The sequence below is a fragment of the Canariomyces notabilis genome (assembly GCF_033297395.1).
Source record: "Canariomyces notabilis strain CBS 508.74 unplaced genomic scaffold N656scaffold_9, whole genome shotgun sequence".
NCBI classification, from domain to species: domain Eukaryota; kingdom Fungi; phylum Ascomycota; class Sordariomycetes; order Sordariales; family Chaetomiaceae; genus Canariomyces; species Canariomyces notabilis.
Window position 1 is genome coordinate 131,558 of NW_027041831.1, and position 17,942 is coordinate 149,499.

General features: G+C 55.9%; 8 protein-coding genes across 8 annotated transcripts; 7 read left to right on the top strand and 1 right to left on the bottom strand.

The window, feature by feature from the left end:
* Positions 1-22: 22 nt before the first annotated feature.
* N656DRAFT_797552 (S-adenosyl-L-methionine-dependent methyltransferase) lies at positions 23-898 on the top strand (the record flags this gene model as incomplete). The annotated part of the gene is made up of 1 exon (XM_064817655.1): positions 23-898. One exon carries the CDS (start codon positions 23-25, stop codon positions 896-898), a length of 876 nt encoding a protein of 291 aa, XP_064670576.1.
* A 209-nt stretch (positions 899-1,107) lies between these two features.
* Positions 1,108-3,719, top strand: N656DRAFT_637864 (uncharacterized protein). Its single transcript, XM_064810392.1, has one exon. The coding sequence runs from the start codon at positions 1,318-1,320 to the stop codon at positions 3,658-3,660; it is 2,343 nt and encodes a 780-aa protein (XP_064670577.1). The 5' UTR covers positions 1,108-1,317; the 3' UTR covers positions 3,661-3,719.
* Positions 3,720-3,730: 11 nt separating this feature from the next.
* On the bottom strand, positions 3,731-6,217 carry N656DRAFT_778522 (glutathione synthetase ATP-binding domain-like protein). The gene is made up of 2 exons (XM_064815022.1): positions 5,828-6,217; positions 3,731-5,760 (listed from the first exon to the last, which is right to left on the bottom strand). Exons 1-2 carry the CDS (start codon positions 5,916-5,918, stop codon positions 3,779-3,781), a joined length of 2,073 nt encoding a protein of 690 aa, XP_064670578.1. The 5' UTR covers positions 5,919-6,217; the 3' UTR covers positions 3,731-3,778.
* A 709-nt stretch (positions 6,218-6,926) lies between these two features.
* N656DRAFT_789134 (cysteine synthase) lies at positions 6,927-8,961 on the top strand (the record flags this gene model as incomplete). Its single annotated transcript, XM_064816756.1, has 7 exons — positions 6,927-7,101; positions 7,154-7,343; positions 7,398-7,521; positions 7,590-7,680; positions 7,745-7,805; positions 7,889-8,252; positions 8,359-8,961. The coding sequence occupies 7 exons, from the start codon at positions 6,927-6,929 to the stop codon at positions 8,959-8,961; spliced, it is 1,608 nt and encodes a 535-aa protein (XP_064670579.1).
* A 247-nt stretch (positions 8,962-9,208) lies between these two features.
* Positions 9,209-10,322, top strand: N656DRAFT_638205 (uncharacterized protein). The gene is made up of 3 exons (XM_064810393.1): positions 9,209-9,877; positions 9,929-10,084; positions 10,147-10,322. The coding sequence occupies exons 1-3, from the start codon at positions 9,411-9,413 to the stop codon at positions 10,151-10,153; spliced, it is 630 nt and encodes a 209-aa protein (XP_064670580.1). The 5' UTR covers positions 9,209-9,410; the 3' UTR covers positions 10,154-10,322.
* Positions 10,323-11,856: 1,534 nt separating this feature from the next.
* Positions 11,857-13,627, top strand: N656DRAFT_778529 (alpha/beta-hydrolase). Its single transcript, XM_064815023.1, has one exon. It carries the CDS (start codon positions 11,895-11,897, stop codon positions 13,440-13,442), a length of 1,548 nt encoding a protein of 515 aa, XP_064670581.1. The 5' UTR covers positions 11,857-11,894; the 3' UTR covers positions 13,443-13,627.
* A 143-nt stretch (positions 13,628-13,770) lies between these two features.
* N656DRAFT_752050 (argininosuccinate lyase) lies at positions 13,771-15,672 on the top strand. Its single transcript, XM_064813028.1, has 3 exons — positions 13,771-13,836; positions 13,906-14,783; positions 14,843-15,672. The coding sequence occupies exons 1-3, from the start codon at positions 13,788-13,790 to the stop codon at positions 15,308-15,310; spliced, it is 1,395 nt and encodes a 464-aa protein (XP_064670582.1). The 5' UTR covers positions 13,771-13,787; the 3' UTR covers positions 15,311-15,672.
* A 59-nt stretch (positions 15,673-15,731) lies between these two features.
* N656DRAFT_778530 (uncharacterized protein) lies at positions 15,732-17,714 on the top strand. The gene has a single exon (XM_064815024.1). It carries the CDS (start codon positions 15,830-15,832, stop codon positions 17,594-17,596), a length of 1,767 nt encoding a protein of 588 aa, XP_064670583.1. The 5' UTR covers positions 15,732-15,829; the 3' UTR covers positions 17,597-17,714.
* The last annotated feature ends 228 nt before the right edge of the window (positions 17,715-17,942 follow it).

The following is a 17,942-nucleotide window of genomic DNA, read 5'->3' on the forward strand; positions in this document are numbered from 1 at the left end:
CACGTCAGCACTCAGGGAAGCAATGGCGTCGAATACCGAGACGGCAGGCCACAAGCAGGAGTACCACATCGGCTACAAGGAAGACACGCTGAAAGCCTTTGAGCTACGCAACGTCAAAACATGCCTGGGCTACCTGCTCCCAACGCTCGAGGCCTTACCACCAACCTTCTCCCTGTTAGACGTGGGTTGCGGCCCCGGCAGCATCACGTTTGACCTCGCGCGGCGGTTTCCCCAGGCAAAGATAATAGGCGTTGACATCGGCACCGAAGTCATTGCGCGTAACAACGCCAACATTCCCACAGCAGCCCCCGGCACCGGCATCGAGTTCCGGGCGGGCAACATCCTTGAGCCCGAGTCGTTTCTCTCCGCAGAGGAGATCAGCTCAGGGTTCGACGTGGTCCACGAGCACACCACGCTCATCTGCATCCCCAACAACATCGAGGTTCTCCGGCAGATGAAACGGCTTGCCAAACAAGACGGCGGTATCGTGGCGTGCCGCGAGGGGGATACTCACTCTCAAGTGCTCTGGCCGCCGTGTCCCGAGAGCGCCGAGTTGCAGGAGCGTATCTACAAGCTGAACGGACTGGACACGCAGACGGGCCGGAAACTGGTCAGCAAGGCACTGGAAGTTGGCTTCCCTAGGGACCAGATAACGGCGTCGGCGAGCGTTCTCAGTAATATTACTCGGCCGGAGAGGGAGTTGTACGGAGGTTCGATGCTGACGATGCTCGCCGATGAAAACTCGCAATACCGGAAAGCTGCTGCCCAGTTTGGGTACACTGAAGAGCAGGTGGAAGTCTTGCGGAAGAACATGGAGAGGTTTATAGCATCTGATGATGCTTGGAGGCTGCTCATTTGTACAGAGGTCATTTGCAAGCTGGATGAAGTTGGTCGCTAGAGTTTTCGGTCCTTCTTCTCTTGCTCTTATCGCTGTATCAAAATGCCTGATGGACTGCAGGGCCAAATGTCTTGCTTACCGAGTTTGTCTGCCGCGTGCGGCGTCTCAAGTCTCCGATACGACCTCGGTACGGGCATGGAACCCAGGGCTTATTCTTCCGTGTCTTGGCTTGCACCAACTAAGGCTGAATCTGACCCCCCCGGAACGTACCTGGCGAGGTTGGGAGTCAATATACACTAGGGAGACGCCACAATTTGCTCACGTCCGGGGAAGGTGTCGAGTGTAACTCTGATAAAACTGGGCCTTTGTTCCTGCATCTCTTTCCTGCCGACTTTCAGCAAGATGCCCGTGTCTTTGGAGCACGGCTACAGTGCTGACCGAAGGGCTATGCAAAGAACCGGAAGGTGAACGTCGCCATCATGAAGCCGACCCGCGGCTCGTTCGTCTCTGTTGCCCTCACCTCTCTCCACGCCGTGACGGTGTTGGCAGACGGGGTGGGCATGATCGGATTCGGCAAGACGCTGTACCACCCGACGTGCGCTTTCGCCTGCCGCAATGTGATCAGGAACTGCCGGCTGTCGTGCACGCCGACCGACAGCACGGCGAATCACGGCACCGCCCACAACCCCGTCACCACGCCGCCCGACTGTTTCGTCCGAGATGCCGCCTTCCTCCGCACCATGGCCATCTGCATCGACACATATTGCCCCATCAGCGACAGCCCGCCTCTCGACTTGATCGAGGACTACTGGGTTTCCCATCTCGGCACCGGCACCCTCGGCGACTACCAATATGTGCCGGCCATGTCTTACGTCGACGCCCTGGCTGCTGCTCGGGCAGATGAGATGCGGTTGCCTGCGAACTCCTCCGCCGGCGGGGACAACGGCAGCGGTCATGGAGGACACAGCCACGGCATGAGGGCCGCACACCTCAAGAGTCGCCAGTTCATGACCGAGGCCGGGCCCCAAGTCTCCAGCGCTCTGCCTACCATCAAGGCTGGCGCACCCCTGAACGTGACCAGCTTCATTGCGCCCAAGGACTGGCAGAAGCAATACAATGGCATGCTGGATTTCGAGGTCAACGAGAACGGCCACTCGACTTACAGCATTGTCATCATGCTAGTCGCCATCTTTCTCCCCGTTCCGCTGTCTCTCATCCGCTTCCTGCCCGGCATCGCCAAAAGCCCTCAGTGGAGCTGGTTCCAGTCCGCCCTGATCGACCCGGCTGTACTTGGAAGGCGTCATCGTGAGCCAGCAGCTCCAGGCATGGGAATAATACCCACCCGCGGCCAGGCGTTGTACATTGCGCTCATCAGCATCCTCAACCTGGTCTTCCTGCTCGCGCCCTACGTCGCCCACCATCCGCAAAGCACGTTCCCCTCCCTGGCGGCCCAGACGCTTAGCGTCATGGGTAACCGCGCCGGTGTCATGGCCATGGGCAACTGCGTAGCGCTGTTTCTCTTTGCGGCACGCAACAACGTGCTGCTCTGGGTTACCGACTGGAGCTGCGGCACCTACCTCCTTCTGCACCGCTGGCTGGGCTACTGGGCCGTGTTCCACACCGTCCTCCACTCAATAATGCTTCTGGGCTACTACAACGTTTACGGTTCGTACCAGTCCGAGCTGGCCCGCCTGTACTGGCAGTGGGGGATTGTGGGTACCGTCGCCGTCGTTGCGATTCTGCCCTCGTCTCTCCTCGTTGTGCGGCAGAAGATCTATGAGTTCTTCCTTGCCTCGCACGTGGTTCTGGTCTTGATCTTCATCATCGGCTACTACTACCACATATGGTACTGCTATCAATACAAGTGGGGGTACGAGATCTGGGCATTCATCGCGGCGGGTATCTGGGCCACCGACCGCCTGGCCCGCCTAGTTCGCATGGCCTTGGGGGGCTACCGCACCGCTACCGTCAGCCTCGTCCATGACACCGACGGCGAGTACCTCCGCGTGGACGTGAACGGCGTGCAACTCTCAGACGGCGTGGCCTACCTCTGCTTCCCAACACTGAGCTGGCGCTTCTGGGAAACACACCCCTTTTCCGTGGCATTCAGCTCGCTTGACTTGAAGACCGATTCAAGCTCAGGCTCAGACACCCCGCCTACCTCTGGCCCGGAGCACGAAGGCAAAGAAACCACCGTGGAAAAGTCGAACGTAACCGTGCTTACATCCTCCGCAAATTTCACTCGGCCCAAGACAACAACATTCTTCGCCCGCGTCCGCACCGGCGTGACCCGCGCCCTAGGATCCCGCGTCGCCGGATCAACCCAGTCCCAATCTACTGTCATCCGCGTCCTGGTGGACGGACCGTACCCCCACTCAGGCGACGTCAGGAGACAGCTTTCACACTGCTCCAGCACGCTGTACCTTGCCGGCGGCGTGGGCATTACCGCACTCCTGCCTTACCTACTCCGTACAACCACCACCGCCACCACCACCACCAACCGCCAGGCTATTACGTCGCGACTGTTCTGGGCAACGCGCAAAGCCGGACTGGCGGCTGCGGTCGGGCCTGCGCTGGCTGCTCTTCCGGCTGGTGTGGAGGTTGAGACGGTGGTGGGACAGAGGTTGGATCTGGACGGGATTCTTGAGAAGGCGTTGGTTCATCATGATCGCGAGGAGGGTGGGGATGATGGGTTGCTGGGGATTGTTGTATGTGGACCGCCTGGTATGGCCGATCATGTCAGGCATAAGGTTGTGCAGCTTAGTCGGAGCGGGTTGGCAAAGAGGGCGTATGTGTTGGTTGATGAAGGGTTCAGTTGGTAGGGGCTCAGGGGGGGTGGGCAAGCTAGGGGCAAGATGCGGTGCGATTCAGGGGTACACCCCCATGGAAGGCATAGATACCTGAATTGCTTGCAATCAATGTATGTCTGTCATATTTTCTCTAAACCTCCTCCATCAGCTTATAATCAAATCTTTCCCTCATAAGCTGGGCCAGCTCCAAGACCTTTTTCCTTGAATCAGATTTCGTGGCCGCAACGATGACATAGCCAATACACCACAGCTCACTCGAATCAGGTCCCTGTACCACCTCCGCCTTCTGCTTAACCGTTTGGTAAAACACGACATGCTCTCGCAGATCCGGGTTAGCGTCCAAAAACTCCCCCACTGCATCCTCAGATCCCATAATCCCTTCCTTGGTCGGAGGCAGGACAACGATCCCCAACCCGTACTGCGACACGAGACGGCTGCACCAAGAAAACGGCTGCGCCAGCGCCCGTATTCTCGCATCCTCGCTCGGCCCGAGGGCCAGGAGCAGCCGGATGGCGTAGTAATCAACTCCATACGCCAGCAGCGCCGCAACACAGTTGATGTACCCCGGGGGCCGGGCATTGATCTCGTGCAGGTAGCATGTCGCTGGCGGAGGCAGTTTCCCGTCGAGCGGCCGAAGACGCAAGTCCAACAGTCCATTATCATCCCTCGGCCCGTAATACATGTGGGACCCTCGCACGCGGGCCTCGCAGTGGAAAATGCCTGACTGGAAACCGCAGCGTTTGATGCTTTTTTGCAGCGAGTCTCGCATCATGTCCTGCTCCTCCTGGGGGAGTATCGAGCGGACATCCATGAGTGTCTCCATGAAATTGGCCGCCAGAGGAGACCCTTCGGCTGCGGCCAGGTCACCTGCACATGGGAAGTCATCTGTGATATCGCAGAAGAGGATTTCGCCGTCGAGCATGACGAAATTGACGTCCACCTCAGGACCATCGATGTACGGCTCTACCACGACACCGGTGTTTTTCGCCGGGGAACTTGCGTGTCTAGCCGACGCCCGGCGGACGGCGGCGTACAGCTCCTCCTGGTTCCGCACCTTGACCACACAGTCGCTGTTCCAGCCTGTACAAGGTTTGACAATCAGGGGGTATGTGAAGGATTCTTTGCGTCTGGCCAGCACGGCATCAAGCCCTTCCGCACTTTGGAGAACAAAACTCTCAGTGCCACTGACGGAATCCTCCAGCCGGCGAGTCGCACCCTTGTCGCCCGCAATGCGGTACGCCGCGGACGGGGACGTGGGGAGCCCCAGAATCTCGCAGGCCCGCGCAACATGGGGCAGCCGCACGTCGCTGATGGTGACGATCCCGTCGACCTGCTTCGGGTAGGCCCTGACGGCGTCCACGATGCGATCGGTCAAGCCCTCGTCGCCATCTACGGACATGGGGATGAACGCCTCGCGATAGTGCGCGTACGGACCGGAGTCGTCCCCCATCCAATGGCCCGGCTCGTCAAGGACAACGAGGTCAATTCCCAGTGCCTTTGCGGCTTGATAGAACTGGCGGCTTGCCTCAATGTTGGCGCGGCCCTGGACCCAAAAGACACGACGCCGGGATAGCGGGTTGGGGATTGACCAGGGGAAGGAGAGACGCAGTTTGAGTTCCACATCGAGGGTGTGGCGTAGCTGTGACATATCCTCTCCTGGTGTGACTGACTGGGCAACGATACCCCCGATGGCGCCCTTGAGGAGTTGCATGAAGCTCTGGGCCGAATTGGAACTGAGGTTGGCTTGCTCGGGCGGAACCGCGCTCACAGGCACCAGGGGCTTCAGGAAGCTTCTGACTTTGCGTACCTCGTCGAGCCCTTGAAGCCTGTAGTGGAGGACATCGGACCTCACGGGCGTGCCGGCCTCCTGGGGGAATAGCAGTCTCAGCAGCGTGCCAGGTTGGGCACTGTCAGTGTCGGCTAGGACGCTGAGCAGGTCTGTGGTGAGCAGCGCAGAGTATTTTGCTTCCAGGTCATCCTCGTGTATGAGGATAGGTTCGAGAGTTGGCTTCGCGGTGGTTGATGCATCGTCAGGGGGAATGACTTCCAAGTCTACAGACCAGTGACGTTGTGGTCTATCGAGAACTGTAGACTGTACAGCGCGGAGGTAGACTAAGTCGCTGTTAGAGCTGATCCGGGCTATGACAAGCATTTGCTGCTGCCGGTTCAGGTTTCTTACCTGTAGCTGCACAGGTCTGTATACCGAGTACCCAGCCGAGCGGGCGTGATGACCTCCAAGCCTCCGTGGGCACGGTCCAGTTTTGAGCCATTCTGGGTGACCAGAATGATGGAAGGGGTGGAGAGAAAGACTGAACCCCAGATTACACAGAACTTTAACTTCGGCAGTTGTACAGGTACATATGCATCTGTGTATAAATAACTCGAGCTGACTGGAGTGGAACTGGAAAGAGCAGTAACACCTCGGCGTGTAGCTAAGCGACCCCGGACTCGTGGAACAAAAGTTTAGATTGATGATCAATATGGCGGCATTTCATCCTGTCGTGGAATAATGCCCGCTGGGTATCTTCGGTGGCTGGACTCTTCTGGCTCGGGCCAAGACTTTAACTGTTGGTCTGTTGACCTTGTTGTGAGACGGAAGGTAGGATCCGGGCGGGCACCACTCATACTTCCTGAGACACAGATGCTCTTTCCTGCCGCAGTTCCACTGCAGCAGGCAGAAATCTGAGGGGAAACTTGCTCACCTCAGAAACTTGCTCATTTGCGTTTTGTTTGTGACAAAACTTCTCACGCTCGTTTGTACTAGCTCATCTACAAGTAACCAGAGCGACATCATCTGACTCCGGAATGTTCAGAAAGAGGTTACGCATGTCTTGGCCAAGCCAAGGTTCACGGGCAGTCACTGAGAGGGTTTGAGCGGTTAATCAACTTGTACTGAGTGAACCCGACACGATGGGATTCTCTCCTCGATCGTTTTCCGGAAGCCAGCGGCAGTTTCCGTGTCAGGAACGTATGGGACTTAGAGCTTTTAAGGGGCCAATTCAGGTGCCACCGATCGATAAGATATCTAGTAGGTTGGGAGGTAGCTAGGGCTGGAGAACCTGAAGTGCAGCAAGAATTAAGCTCAAGGTACCTTACCTATCCGCACCGTTGGGACTACGAAAGGTGTGTCCGGTGTAACTTGAAGCTGTATCACAGTGTGTCGCTTCAACCCGGGGCAGAGAACAGCTCAAATCACATAGGCATTCTTCATGGGACCTATTCTCCTGTCGTCTTCCTCCCCTTAACCTTGATTACCTACCATGGGCACTCCAAACGACATGAACGTATTCCGCGGTCCTACATCGGTGGCAGACTTCTTCGACCCTGACAAGAATCCACCGCTACCTCTGATAGAGATTCCGGACCGTTTGAACCCCTTCAGACAGGATGGAGTCCGGATATACGCCAAGATGCTCACACATCTTCCTGCGCAAAACGTCAAGTCTTTACCCGGTAAGGAGCCCTGTGCATCAGGGAGATTTTCTTAGACACTAACGACGCCCAGCGTTGAGAATGCTCAGAGGAATTCCTGAGGCCAGGCACAACACCATCGTCGAAGCCAGCTCGGGGTCAACGGTCCTATCCCTGGGGATCATTGCCCGTGTTCTATGGGGCCATAACGACGTCAATGCATATGTCACCAACAAGAAGCACCCGGAGTCTCTCAGCTTGCTGCGCTTCTTTGGAATTTCGCCGTGAGTCTCAGCTTCTTGCCTCACCTCCAACGGCAAAGTCTAAGTGAAGGACAGACATCTTTACAGCGGTCTAGCACAGCAAGAGCCTACAGATGAGACCGGGATCATGTGTAGATTGAGGCGGTTAGCGGCAAAGCGTCGGGATGTGACATACCCAGGGCAATATGATAATGAGAACGTAAGGACGGCCTCTGACTCCAGGACCGTGATCGTATAAATCTGGTAACTGATTCAATGTATCAACAGAACTGGAGGGCACATGAGCAATGGACAGGGCCGCAAATCCTCCAGCAGCTACCAGAGATCAACATCTTTTGCACCACAGTGGGCACTGGAGGTATGCCGGTAATCTCCTCTTGGGAACGAAAAATTGCCTTCTGACCCCTGAACTACCTACCTAGGCTGCATTACCGGGACATCAGCATATCTCAAGTCCAAGAAACCCTCCGTCAGGACATTGGGGTGAGTTATATTACCTGGGCTCACGCTACCGTCATCAGAGCATCCCTGCCTTTACACCTCGGGCGCCTAATGACACATCACAGGGTGTTCAACGTCTTCGGTGACCCAACCCCTGGACCAAGGCATTTCGAAGGATTCAACTCCTGCGGATTTCCCTGGGCGCAAACGGTAGACGACTTTGTCGAGGTTGCATCGGTCGACTCGTATCGTGCGTCGATGCATCTCTCCCGAGAAGGCTTGATTGCTGGCCCGTCCTCCGGGCAAGCTCTGTGCGGGCTCCTGGATTACATCGGCCGGCTCAAGAAGACGGGTGAGCTTGGGAAGCTTGCTAATAACACGACCGGCGAGGTCTCGTGCGTGTTTACCTGCAGCGACCTTCCTTACCAGTATCTCGCAGGGTACTTTCAGAAGCTTGAAGAGGCGGAGTTTCCGCCTATTCAAAATAAGGTATCATTGCTCCTGCCCCCTCTGCTTCCACCTTCTCCCACCTTAAGTTGACCCTTGCTGACTCCCTTGACCCATTTTGGTGCAGATTCTGCTGCAGTGTGACCAGCTCAGACATGATGAGAGGTGGATTCTCGATCCCCTTAAGGCGGCTGAGATGCTGCAGGACCGAGTGCGTCCGGTCACAAGTGAAAAGGCAATCAACATATCCTTGACAACCCTCGACTCCGTCGTAGATGCGGATCCCTTGAACCCCCGGAGGGTTTCCAGGTTCTTGTCCACGCTCCGGTCTTGCCTCGGCCACTCTGCCAGTCACAAGTCAAACCCGAGATGCTGCCACCTTCATCCAGAGCCGGATTTATACGCGCCCGCTGTCCTGGATCTCCGGGCTAAAACCGCGTTTGAGAAGCATCACGTCCCTGGTTCCATTCATTTACCGCTGGACGGGTTGACTCCTGAGTTGGCGGGCGGCGATCTGTTCGGGGATCCGGAAGCCGTGTTCTCTATCTGGAATAGCATCCAGTCCCGTTTCTCGGAGGCAGGAGTATTGAAACTGTTGGATGGTATTAAGATAAGCCAGCGTGCCGTGATCCTGGTTTGCTATGACGGAGACGCGTCCCGGTTGGGGACATCGACGCTTAGACACCAAGGGATAGAAGCGTTTAGTGTAAAGGGAGGATTCAGGGCTCTCAGTGAGGTTGTCAGGAGGTAATAATGGTGTGTCTTAGGCACAGCGAACATACTATGAGAAGCAAACCGGATAACCTGCAACTTCATCAATGATCGGTTCATGTTTGGAGAACGTCGAGGTCCTGAGTGCTGGACCGCTGGCTTGGTTTCTGCTTGTCCTTCTTTCCATATGTGGGTGGTTCCTTCCCCTTCATGTACTCCTAGCTAATGGACAAGCACGCTGCTTCCAGAAGAACCAGGAACGGATAGTTATGCATTTAGCGTGATTGCTCCAACATAACTTCACATCGAATTTTTTTCCGTGATCCCTCCAAAGTGCATCACACAGCTTTTGGACTGCACGTTCTGGGCCACATCCATATCTCGACTCTTTCCTCCCTCCCGCGCTCCATCTGGGCTTGTTGAAAAGGCTGTTGTGAACCAGGTCCCTACACTGGCCGTTTAGTACCTATCCAACTGACTTGCCCGAGCATGAACTCGGAGTCTGTGACATGGCAGGACACTCCGACCCCGCCGAACTACCCGTCATCCTCGCCTGGTCCCGACATTCGGCAAAACATCGTCGACCGTTTAAAGCGGGTTCCAACGGGCCGACTTGCCTACGGCGCGTGGTTCGAATACAACCAAGTATGCGACATTGACATCGACGGCGAATCAGTTCTTCGTTTTCCGTTCAACGCCGATCAAGTTGCTCGCGTCAAAGACTTTGTCCGACATTATACTGGCACAACCGGCTGGGAACAAGCCCTGCGATCTCCGACTTGGTACATTGCGGGCAAGCATGTGACAGTCAGAGACCCGAGCTGGGACGCATACTTGAGAATGCTCCGTCAGGCCGCCGGAGAGTACCTGGGTTTCAGCGACCTCAGCAGATTCAGGATCGGTTTGCATGGTTTGTATCTTTGGGAACGGGAGTCATTATTTCGAGACTATCACAAGTGGGCATACCTGACCAGAGTTCCTTCGAGTTGACTGTTGACCGGTCTCAGCAAACGGTGTGATCCGAGTCGGGTGGCGACACTTTTGATCATCCTGAACAGAGACTACACGGGAGGAGATATTGCAATTTGCCACAGCGATGGGGGCAATGGGATGCTTTTTTCTCCAGCCTCAGCCCCACGGGGAAACCAGTTCCTTATTCTCAGGTATGTCGACCGTAACTGTCTGGTCTTTGTGAAACTCCAAGCTCTGAATCCCAACTGAACAGATTATAGCCACAGTGGTGCTTCCTATGATGCCTTGCCCCTAGAGTCAGGATTCCGCCTGGGGTTATCCTACGACATCGGTATCGAATACAACCGCGGCTTTCCGATCTGGAGGCATATCTATCGCAAAACCGAAGAAGCCGTGAGCTCGCTACATTCCCTCATTGTGCGTTGGCGAAACGCAACCATAAACGCCGAGACCATGGACAACGGAGCCGGACACCCAAACAGGTCTGAGCCTCTCCTGTTCGTACTGGAAAGAGTTTACCCCCCAGACGAAATGAACATGGGTACTCACCATGCTCTAACAGCCACGGACAGCTCCAGAATATTGGTCGTCCAGAGCCTTCAGACTCGCAACTACCACCCTTACCGTCTGAGGGCCTGTCTTGTGACGGCTGAAGTCTTCAGCTATGAGGATGATGTGTTTACATTCAAGTAGTACTGTGTGACAATGGCCACAGACTTCGTTGGGCAGCCGATGGATGATGTTGGGTTCCAGCTAGTACACGATACATGTGTGCTGCAGCCCGAGGAGTTCGCCATCCCGAGTGTACCACAGAGACCTGGAACGCCCCCTGAAATGGATGTCTTTGCATCCCGTCCAAGGACGGTAAGTTGGTGCCCCAGATTGAATCTCGAAGAGCCTGATCTAACACACATCAATAGTGTATCATGCTGTGGCTCGAGATGGAAGCTTGACAGTGGTTAGGTTGTCTGCATTTTTACCTCGGCTTGCCTTTGATTGGACAACTCTGTTGGGCTCGTAAATGCTTTGGAATATCAATCCGCCATTGATAGGGAGGACTGTCGTTGGCATTTGGAGTCCATGCGGCTCGAGTCTCTCTTGGTACCAACGAGGGTGTGTTGGAGGGCTCCGAGCCGTCATGATTTTTGGTCGCACAATGCGATCACAGCGTACATGGTTAAGTTTTCTTTCATGTTGTTAGCACTGGCATGTTTGTAGCGGAAACAAGCTGGAAAGCATTCCCACATCTCCAACATACGGGTACCCTCAGTGGTGCTGACAGTACACATGGCTTGATTGCCTTCTGTCCCTGAGTTGCTGACCAGTTAGATCCAGTCCCTTGCGCGGAATATAAAACGACCATAGGTGCCAGTTGCGGCAATGGGAAGCCAGGGGTAAAAGGAGCCATGATATGAGTCTTTGTTCAACATACTGGCAACGTTTCCACACTGGTCAGCAGAGATGTCAACGGCCTCAGCCCTTGAGCCGCCTGAATGCTAGAGAGACGGCATCTGAGTCTTGATACTTGATATATCATGATGCTCTTTGCCCTGTTTCTCAGTCATGGCCGTCACGAGTTGCTTGACTGACGATACCTTAGTCAGTCCGGTCTTTCACACAGGGTTCTATGCAGTGACACCAACTGCGATTTGGAGTGCTTTAACGGTGTTGGTGCTTGCCGCTTGAGCCTTCCGCGCGATGGAAAGACGCAATAATCCACCCAACCGAAGGCAGAAACGGTCGCTCTTTCCTTTGAGAGCGGTACGTGTCGCGGCTGGCCCGAGTGACGGACTCGAAATTGAAACCGGCGGATCTGGCTGGCCTTTTGGCAACATGTCCTGTATCAAAGCAGCAAGCTTAGTTGTTCGAACATTAGAAACGACATCCGCAAAGAGCCTCGACACATGCCTACCCTCGGGTACTCCCTCCTTTTAAGTTCCTTGAACATCATCTGCTGAACGCTGACCCCCGAGGCTCCTGCTGTCTCTCCAACTCCGCCCCATGAAGACCCTCAACTGGCAGAACATCCAGCCAGCCGGAGGGACTCACCCACACGGCCCCCTGCGCTCGGAAAACGGCTACAACATCATGCCCCTCAAATTCTCCGTGCCCCTCGACCACAACAACCCCAACCACCCCGAGTTCCAGCTCCCTTCAAGTTCCATATCCATCTCCGCCAACCTCGTATATTCCCGCGCCGAATTCACCATCTCCACCGACCTCACCCCGTCCTGGACCTCCTTCCTCGCCCAGAACCACAAGACCATCCTAGTCTACCTCTGCGGCGGACCAGGCGACGCCAACCCCCCCTGCCGCAACCCCGATCTCAACGGTGAGATCCTCAAACACCACGGCTGGCCGATCCTCTACCCTAACTACCGCGGCACAAGTGGGGAAGACGCGGTGACCGGGGAGTTGATCGCCCGGATTGGAGCTGAGTGTGAGGATCCTGAGGAACAAGCTGTTCGTCAAGCGGAGTATCTGTCGTATTTCCGACAGGACGCGATCGTGGCTGATTTGGAGGCTATCAGGCTGCGTTTGCCGGAGGTGCTGGGGTTAGCCAAGGGGGAGGAGGTGAAATACATCCTGCTGGGTCAGTCGTATGGCGGGTGGATTGCGACGACGTATCTTTCGTTTCTACCGGGGGGGTTGGAGAGGGTGTATCTCTCTGCGGGGCTACCGCCGGTGGGGAGGACGCCGAGGGAGGTTTATGAGAGGTTGTTTGAGGGTGTGAGGGAAAAGAATCGGCAGTATTATAGGAGGAATGCGGCGGATAGGGTGAATATCGGGGATAATCAGAAGGTGAAGGAGGTGTTGGGGAAGCTGTGGAGGATGTATGGTGACAAGGGGGCGGAGTTGCCGGATGGGTCAAGGCTGACGCCGAGGGGGTTTATGACGATGGGGAGAAGGCTGGGTGGGAGCCCGGCGGAAGACTGGAGAGAGATGCATCGATTGGTGGAGTTGCTGGCAAACGAGTTGAATGAGGAGGATAGAGATGCGGCCAAGCAAACTTTGGCCAAGTTTCACGAGGCTGGAGGGACGGGGTTCAAACTCTTGGAGAGGCCGCTGTATGCGGTGCTGCATGAGAAGATTTACTGCTGTGGGCCTGGCGTGGCTTCGCAGTGGGCTGCCCAGCAGGTTGGCAAGGAAAAGGCTGAGAAGAAGAAGTCGGGCTTCTCATGGCTGAGAGACGACTTTAGCTTCGACGAGATTGAACTAACCCAGCTGTTCTTTTCCGGGGAGATGATATTCGAATTCATGTTACACGACGCAGGCCCCAAGATGGAGCCCTTCATCCGACCCGCGCGATTGTTGGCCGAGAAGACGGACTGGCCGAATCTGTACGACGAAGAACAGCTGGCGAGAAACGACGTGCCTGTGCGAGCATTGGCGTATCCCAACGATATGCATGTAGCTTGGAACTTTTGCGAAGAGACTGCAAGGAAAATCAACGGGTGCGAACTGGTCAAGGGCAGCGCGCGCCTGAGGCATGGATCGATCCGAAGTGAGCCAGAGGCAGTGTTGAGGGAACTGTTCGGAAAGGACTAGCGGATTGGATCGGATCTTGAATTTGCATGGGTAGAATACAGGTGTGCCTATAGAAGTACAAATGAGATACTCTCGCGAACATAGATGCAGATTTGAAAGTGAAGGCATTCTTACGGAGTACTTCGTTAAGATCGCGGCAGACGCGTTTCTCGCGAAGTCACGCGTCCTAAAGTGTCAAATACCGGTACCATATTGTATGTAAGATACGTATTGAAATATTCGGATCCACCAAAGATAACGATAAGCACAGAGTCGATGACTTAGGCCCCAGGGTCTTTTGTGAATCACTCAAGTCGTGACTCGACTTCCAATTTCCATTCCAGCGACAACTCTCGAGCGCACAACATGGCTCCCACTAGCGCTCCAGCCCTTCTTTGGGGTGGCCGATTCACCGGTGAGACCGATTGACCATTTTTGATCTGATGTAAGCAAATTCAGCTTACAGCTAACTCCCAATCGACAGGCGCAATCGACGACTTGATGTTCCAATTCAACGAGTCACTCTCCTTCGACAAGGTCCTCTACAAAGCCGATATCCAGGGCTCGATTACCTGGGCCAAGGCCCTCCGAAAACTCGAGATCCTCTCGAACGAGGAACTCGATCAGATCATCTCCGGGCTGAAACAGGTGGAGAAGGAATGGGAAGAGGGCAAATTCGTCATTGACACAAAGTCAGACGAGGACATCCACACGGCCAACGAGCGCCGTCTGGGCGAGTTGATTGGCTCAGCTGCCGGGAAGCTCCATACCGGCCGCTCGCGCAATGAGCAGGTCGGCGTCGACATGCGGCTCTGGGCTGGCGAGCAGCTCAACGAGCTCGCAGCCATCCTGAAGGACCTCCTCCGGGTCAGCGCGGCACAGGCAAAGGAGTATCTCCCCATCCTGATGCCCGGGTACACACATCTGCAGCGCGCTCAGCCGGTCCGCTTCTCGCATTGGCTGCTGTCACATGCCACTTTTCTTATGGGCGATCTCCAGCGGCTTGAGGGTGTCAAGGAGCGCGTCTCGGCCTGTCCGTTGGGTGTCGGTGCGCTTGCTGGCAATCCGTTCGGGATTGATCGTGAATTTATGGCCAAGGACCTTGGGTTCGCGTCGGTGCATCCGAACAGTCTCTGCGCTGTTGCCGATCGGGATTTTGTCGTTGAGATCCTGCAGTGGGCGAGTCTGCTGATGGCGCATCTCAGCCGTCTCAGCGAGGACTTGATCCTCTTCTCGACCGCTGAGTTTGGCTTTGTGCAGGTTGCAGATGCCTACAGCACTGGCAGCAGTTTGATGCCGCAGAAAAAGAACCCCGACAGCCTGGAGCTGATCCGGGGCAAGGCCGGCAGAGTCATGGGGCAGGTAAGTTACCTCTGCCTGTTTCCTTCGTGGTGTAACGACGCAATGCTGATATTTAGTAGGCTTCTGGCTTTCTCTCCTCCTTGAAGAGTCTTCCCACATCCTACAACAAGGATCTCCAAGAATCAGTCGAGCCTCTCATCGACTGCATCAAGACGGTCTCCCAGTGCCTGCGGATCACGCAGGGTGTTCTGGCGACCCTCAAGGTCAATGGCGACAAGATGAAGGCCGCCTTGACAGACGACATGCTTGCCACTGATGTTGCGGATTACTTGGTTCGCAAGGGCGTTCCCTTCCGCCAAACCCACCATATCGCCGGCGCCATCGTCCGCAAGGCCGAGGAGGCCCGTGTTTCTATTTCGGAGCTGCCACTGGATGTTTTGAAGGAGATCTCGCCTCTGTTTGAGGCCGACATTGCACAAGTGTTTGATTTTGAGAGGAGCGTGGAGAAGAGGTCCGCATCCGGGGGTACGAGCAGCGGCTCGGTGCTTGCGCAGATTGCTTCGATTGAGACACTCGTGTCGAAGTGAATTTTGCGCAGTCCTGGATGCCAGAAAGTAGGTAATGTTCTTAAGCCGTGCGGCGGAATGTGGCAGCTCGTTAGAGTTTAAGACGGAGTGCTCGCTAGCGCCGGATATCCGGCCTGAAACCGAGAGCAATGGACATAGACTAAGAGAATGGCTCAGGCCTTCTTGCATTTTCATGAGAGCATGTATCAGCGTGTCAAGCAAAGCATGAGGGGATGAAACACGCCGGCCAGCTTGCACTTACCACGTCAACCCGAGCACTGACACAGCCGGCAATCTGATTACGCTACGAGAACGTTGATTGGCAGGTGCAGCTCAATTCTGGCGGTGAAGCTGTGGAATCTCTCGATTTTACCACGTGCGGGGGGACCTCGACCGCTAATTCGTGACATCATTGGAAGCTTTGACAAAGAAGCCGGTGCCTGCCGTGATTGCCGCGGCATTGCGACAAAAGCGCCCCAATTGCCAGTTTCCAGCGGCAATCCACGGTTCCTGACTTGGCACAAATTCACCTCACCCACCATGTCAGACATCACATCCACACCACCCGAGAGACGAGAAGGCCGGGTCCCAGCAGCAGCAGCAGAAGTCGTCGCCGAGCATCTGCCTGCCGGATACACGGCCGAGTTCCATGGCAGCGAAGATGGACCCGCTTCTTCGGCCGCCGATCCGGAGCGGCCCGCCGTGCCCGGAGAATCGTCGCTGAAGCTGCAGGGAGGAGACATTCACCGAGACCTCTTCAAAATGGACGCTTCCGCTCGCGCCTCAATGCACCGACGGGCGGCGACGTTCCATGCTCCCCGGGAGTTTCAAAGGGAGAACGATGACGGCGACGGGATCCTGACGGTCGGCAACCAGCTTGCGCCGGGGGGATTCCGTCGCGCGTTTCTGCGCCAGAAAAAGGGCCACGATTTCATGGCGGCTCGTATGCCCATCACAAGGAACTTTGTTGAGTTTCTGGATTTGTACGGAAGCTTTGCCGGCGAGGATCTTGCCGATTCAGACGAGGAGGCCATCACCGAAGAAGAGGAGGAGGAGGAGGAGGAGGCCCCAGAACGGAGACCGCTCCTCAGACAGCGCTCATCAGCCCGCGCACAGCGCCCGCGATCCGCCGGGGCCGGCACAACCAAGACCTTCTTCACCCTCATCAAAGCATTCGTCGGCACCGGCATCATGTTCTTACCCAAGGCCTTCAGCAACGGCGGCATCCTCTTCTCGTCGCTCGCCATGCTGGTCGTGTCTGCCCTGACCATGGTCGCCTTCCACCTCCTGCTGCAATGCAAGCACCACTACGGCGGCGGCTACGGCGAGATTGGCCACGCCATTGCGGGTTCCAAGATGCGCACCCTCATTCTATTTTCCATAGCCCTCTCCCAGCTGGGATTTGTTTGCGCGGGGATTGTGTTTGTGGCTGAAAATTTGTCTACATTCTTCACCGCCATCACCGGCGACGGGCAAAGCCCCTTTTCCTCGGCAGGGCTTATCGCGTTTCAGCTTGTCGTGCTTATCCCGCTGGCCTGGATCCGGAATATTGCCAGGCTTGGTTTGGTCGCGCTGCTCGCAGATGCTTGCATTCTTGTGGGCGTGAGCTACATCTACTGGTTCACGAGCACATCCCTCGCCGCGGCGGGGATCCACCCGACGGTGGTCCTCTTCAATCCGGAGAAGTACACCCTCACCATCGGCGCCGCCATTTTCACCTTTGAAGGCATCGGGCTGATCCTGCCGATCGAGGACTCCATGCTGGAACCGCAAAAGTTTGAGGGCCTGCTGGGTGTAGTCATGCTGCTCATCACGGCGCTGTTCACGTCGGTCGGGGCGCTGTGCTACGCCACCTTTGGCCGGACGACGCAGATTGAGATCATCGACAATTTCCCGCAGACTAGCAGGCTAGTGAATGTGGTCCAGCTGCTGTACTCGGTCGCTGTGCTGGTTGGGACGCCGGTGCAGTTGTTCCCCGCGCTGAGGATCATTGAGGGCCGGGTGTTTGGGCATCGGTCGGGGAAGAGGAGTTTGAGGACGAAGTGGGTTAAGAATTTGTTCCGGCTTGGGGTGCTGATTGTGTGCGCGGCGGTTTCGGCCGCCGGGACGGGCAATCTTGATCGTTTTGTGGCGTTGATTGGGAGTGTGGCGTGCGTGCCGTTGGTGTATGTTTACCCGGCGTATTTGCATTACAAGGGCGTTGCGAGGGCAACATGGGTGAGGACAGGCGATTTGGTTATGATGGTGCTCGGGGTGCTGTGTATGATTTATACGACCGCGGTGACGGTTGCGAACAGCTTCTTATGAGGTTGGAGATGTGGTTGGCGTTTGGGTCGTGGATGCGGTGCATTAGAAGGCCCGGAAAAGGCCCAGCTGATGCTGGCAAAAGAATAGATATCACGGCAGAATCTACCGCACAGCATCTTCGTTGTTTGAACTGGCGACTGCAATTCCATCGTACTTCCGTCCTCGGGGTCGTTCAGTACTCCGTATATCGACTCGTTTCTGGCCCTTGCAGCTGTTGGTCTCAGATGCCAAGAGTCAGGGAGCGTTTGTGTCTATTCATGCCTCCTCCAGACTCCTGTGACTCAAGCCCCCGATCTATTTCTGTGCAAGTCTAAGTACATAGGGAGAAGGGTAACAGTGCGGCGTG

Bases quoted from the DNA above. Each gene is read 5' to 3' on its own strand.
- N656DRAFT_637864 (XM_064810392.1), top strand. From the start codon at position 1,318: ATGAAGCCGACCCGCGGCTCGTTCGTCTCTGTTGCCCTCACCTCTCTC.
- N656DRAFT_778530 (XM_064815024.1), top strand. From the start codon at position 15,830: ATGTCAGACATCACATCCACACCACCCGAGAGACGAGAAGGCCGGGTC.
- N656DRAFT_778529 (XM_064815023.1), top strand. From the start codon at position 11,895: ATGAAGACCCTCAACTGGCAGAACATCCAGCCAGCCGGAGGGACTCAC.
- N656DRAFT_778522 (XM_064815022.1), bottom strand. From the start codon at position 5,918: ATGGCTCAAAACTGGACCGTGCCCACGGAGGCTTGGAGGTCATCACGC. The intron at 5,761-5,827 runs GTAAGAAACCTG...ACAGCGACTTAG, and splicing joins ACAGACCTGTGCAGCTACAG to TCTACCTCCGCGCTGTACAG.
- N656DRAFT_638205 (XM_064810393.1), top strand. From the start codon at position 9,411: ATGAACTCGGAGTCTGTGACATGGCAGGACACTCCGACCCCGCCGAAC. The intron at 9,878-9,928 runs GTGGGCATACCT...GACCGGTCTCAG, and splicing joins TTATTTCGAGACTATCACAA to CAAACGGTGTGATCCGAGTC.
- N656DRAFT_752050 (XM_064813028.1), top strand. From the start codon at position 13,788: ATGGCTCCCACTAGCGCTCCAGCCCTTCTTTGGGGTGGCCGATTCACC. The intron at 13,837-13,905 runs GTGAGACCGATT...CCCAATCGACAG, and splicing joins TTGGGGTGGCCGATTCACCG to GCGCAATCGACGACTTGATG. The intron at 14,784-14,842 runs GTAAGTTACCTC...GATATTTAGTAG, and splicing joins CCGGCAGAGTCATGGGGCAG to GCTTCTGGCTTTCTCTCCTC.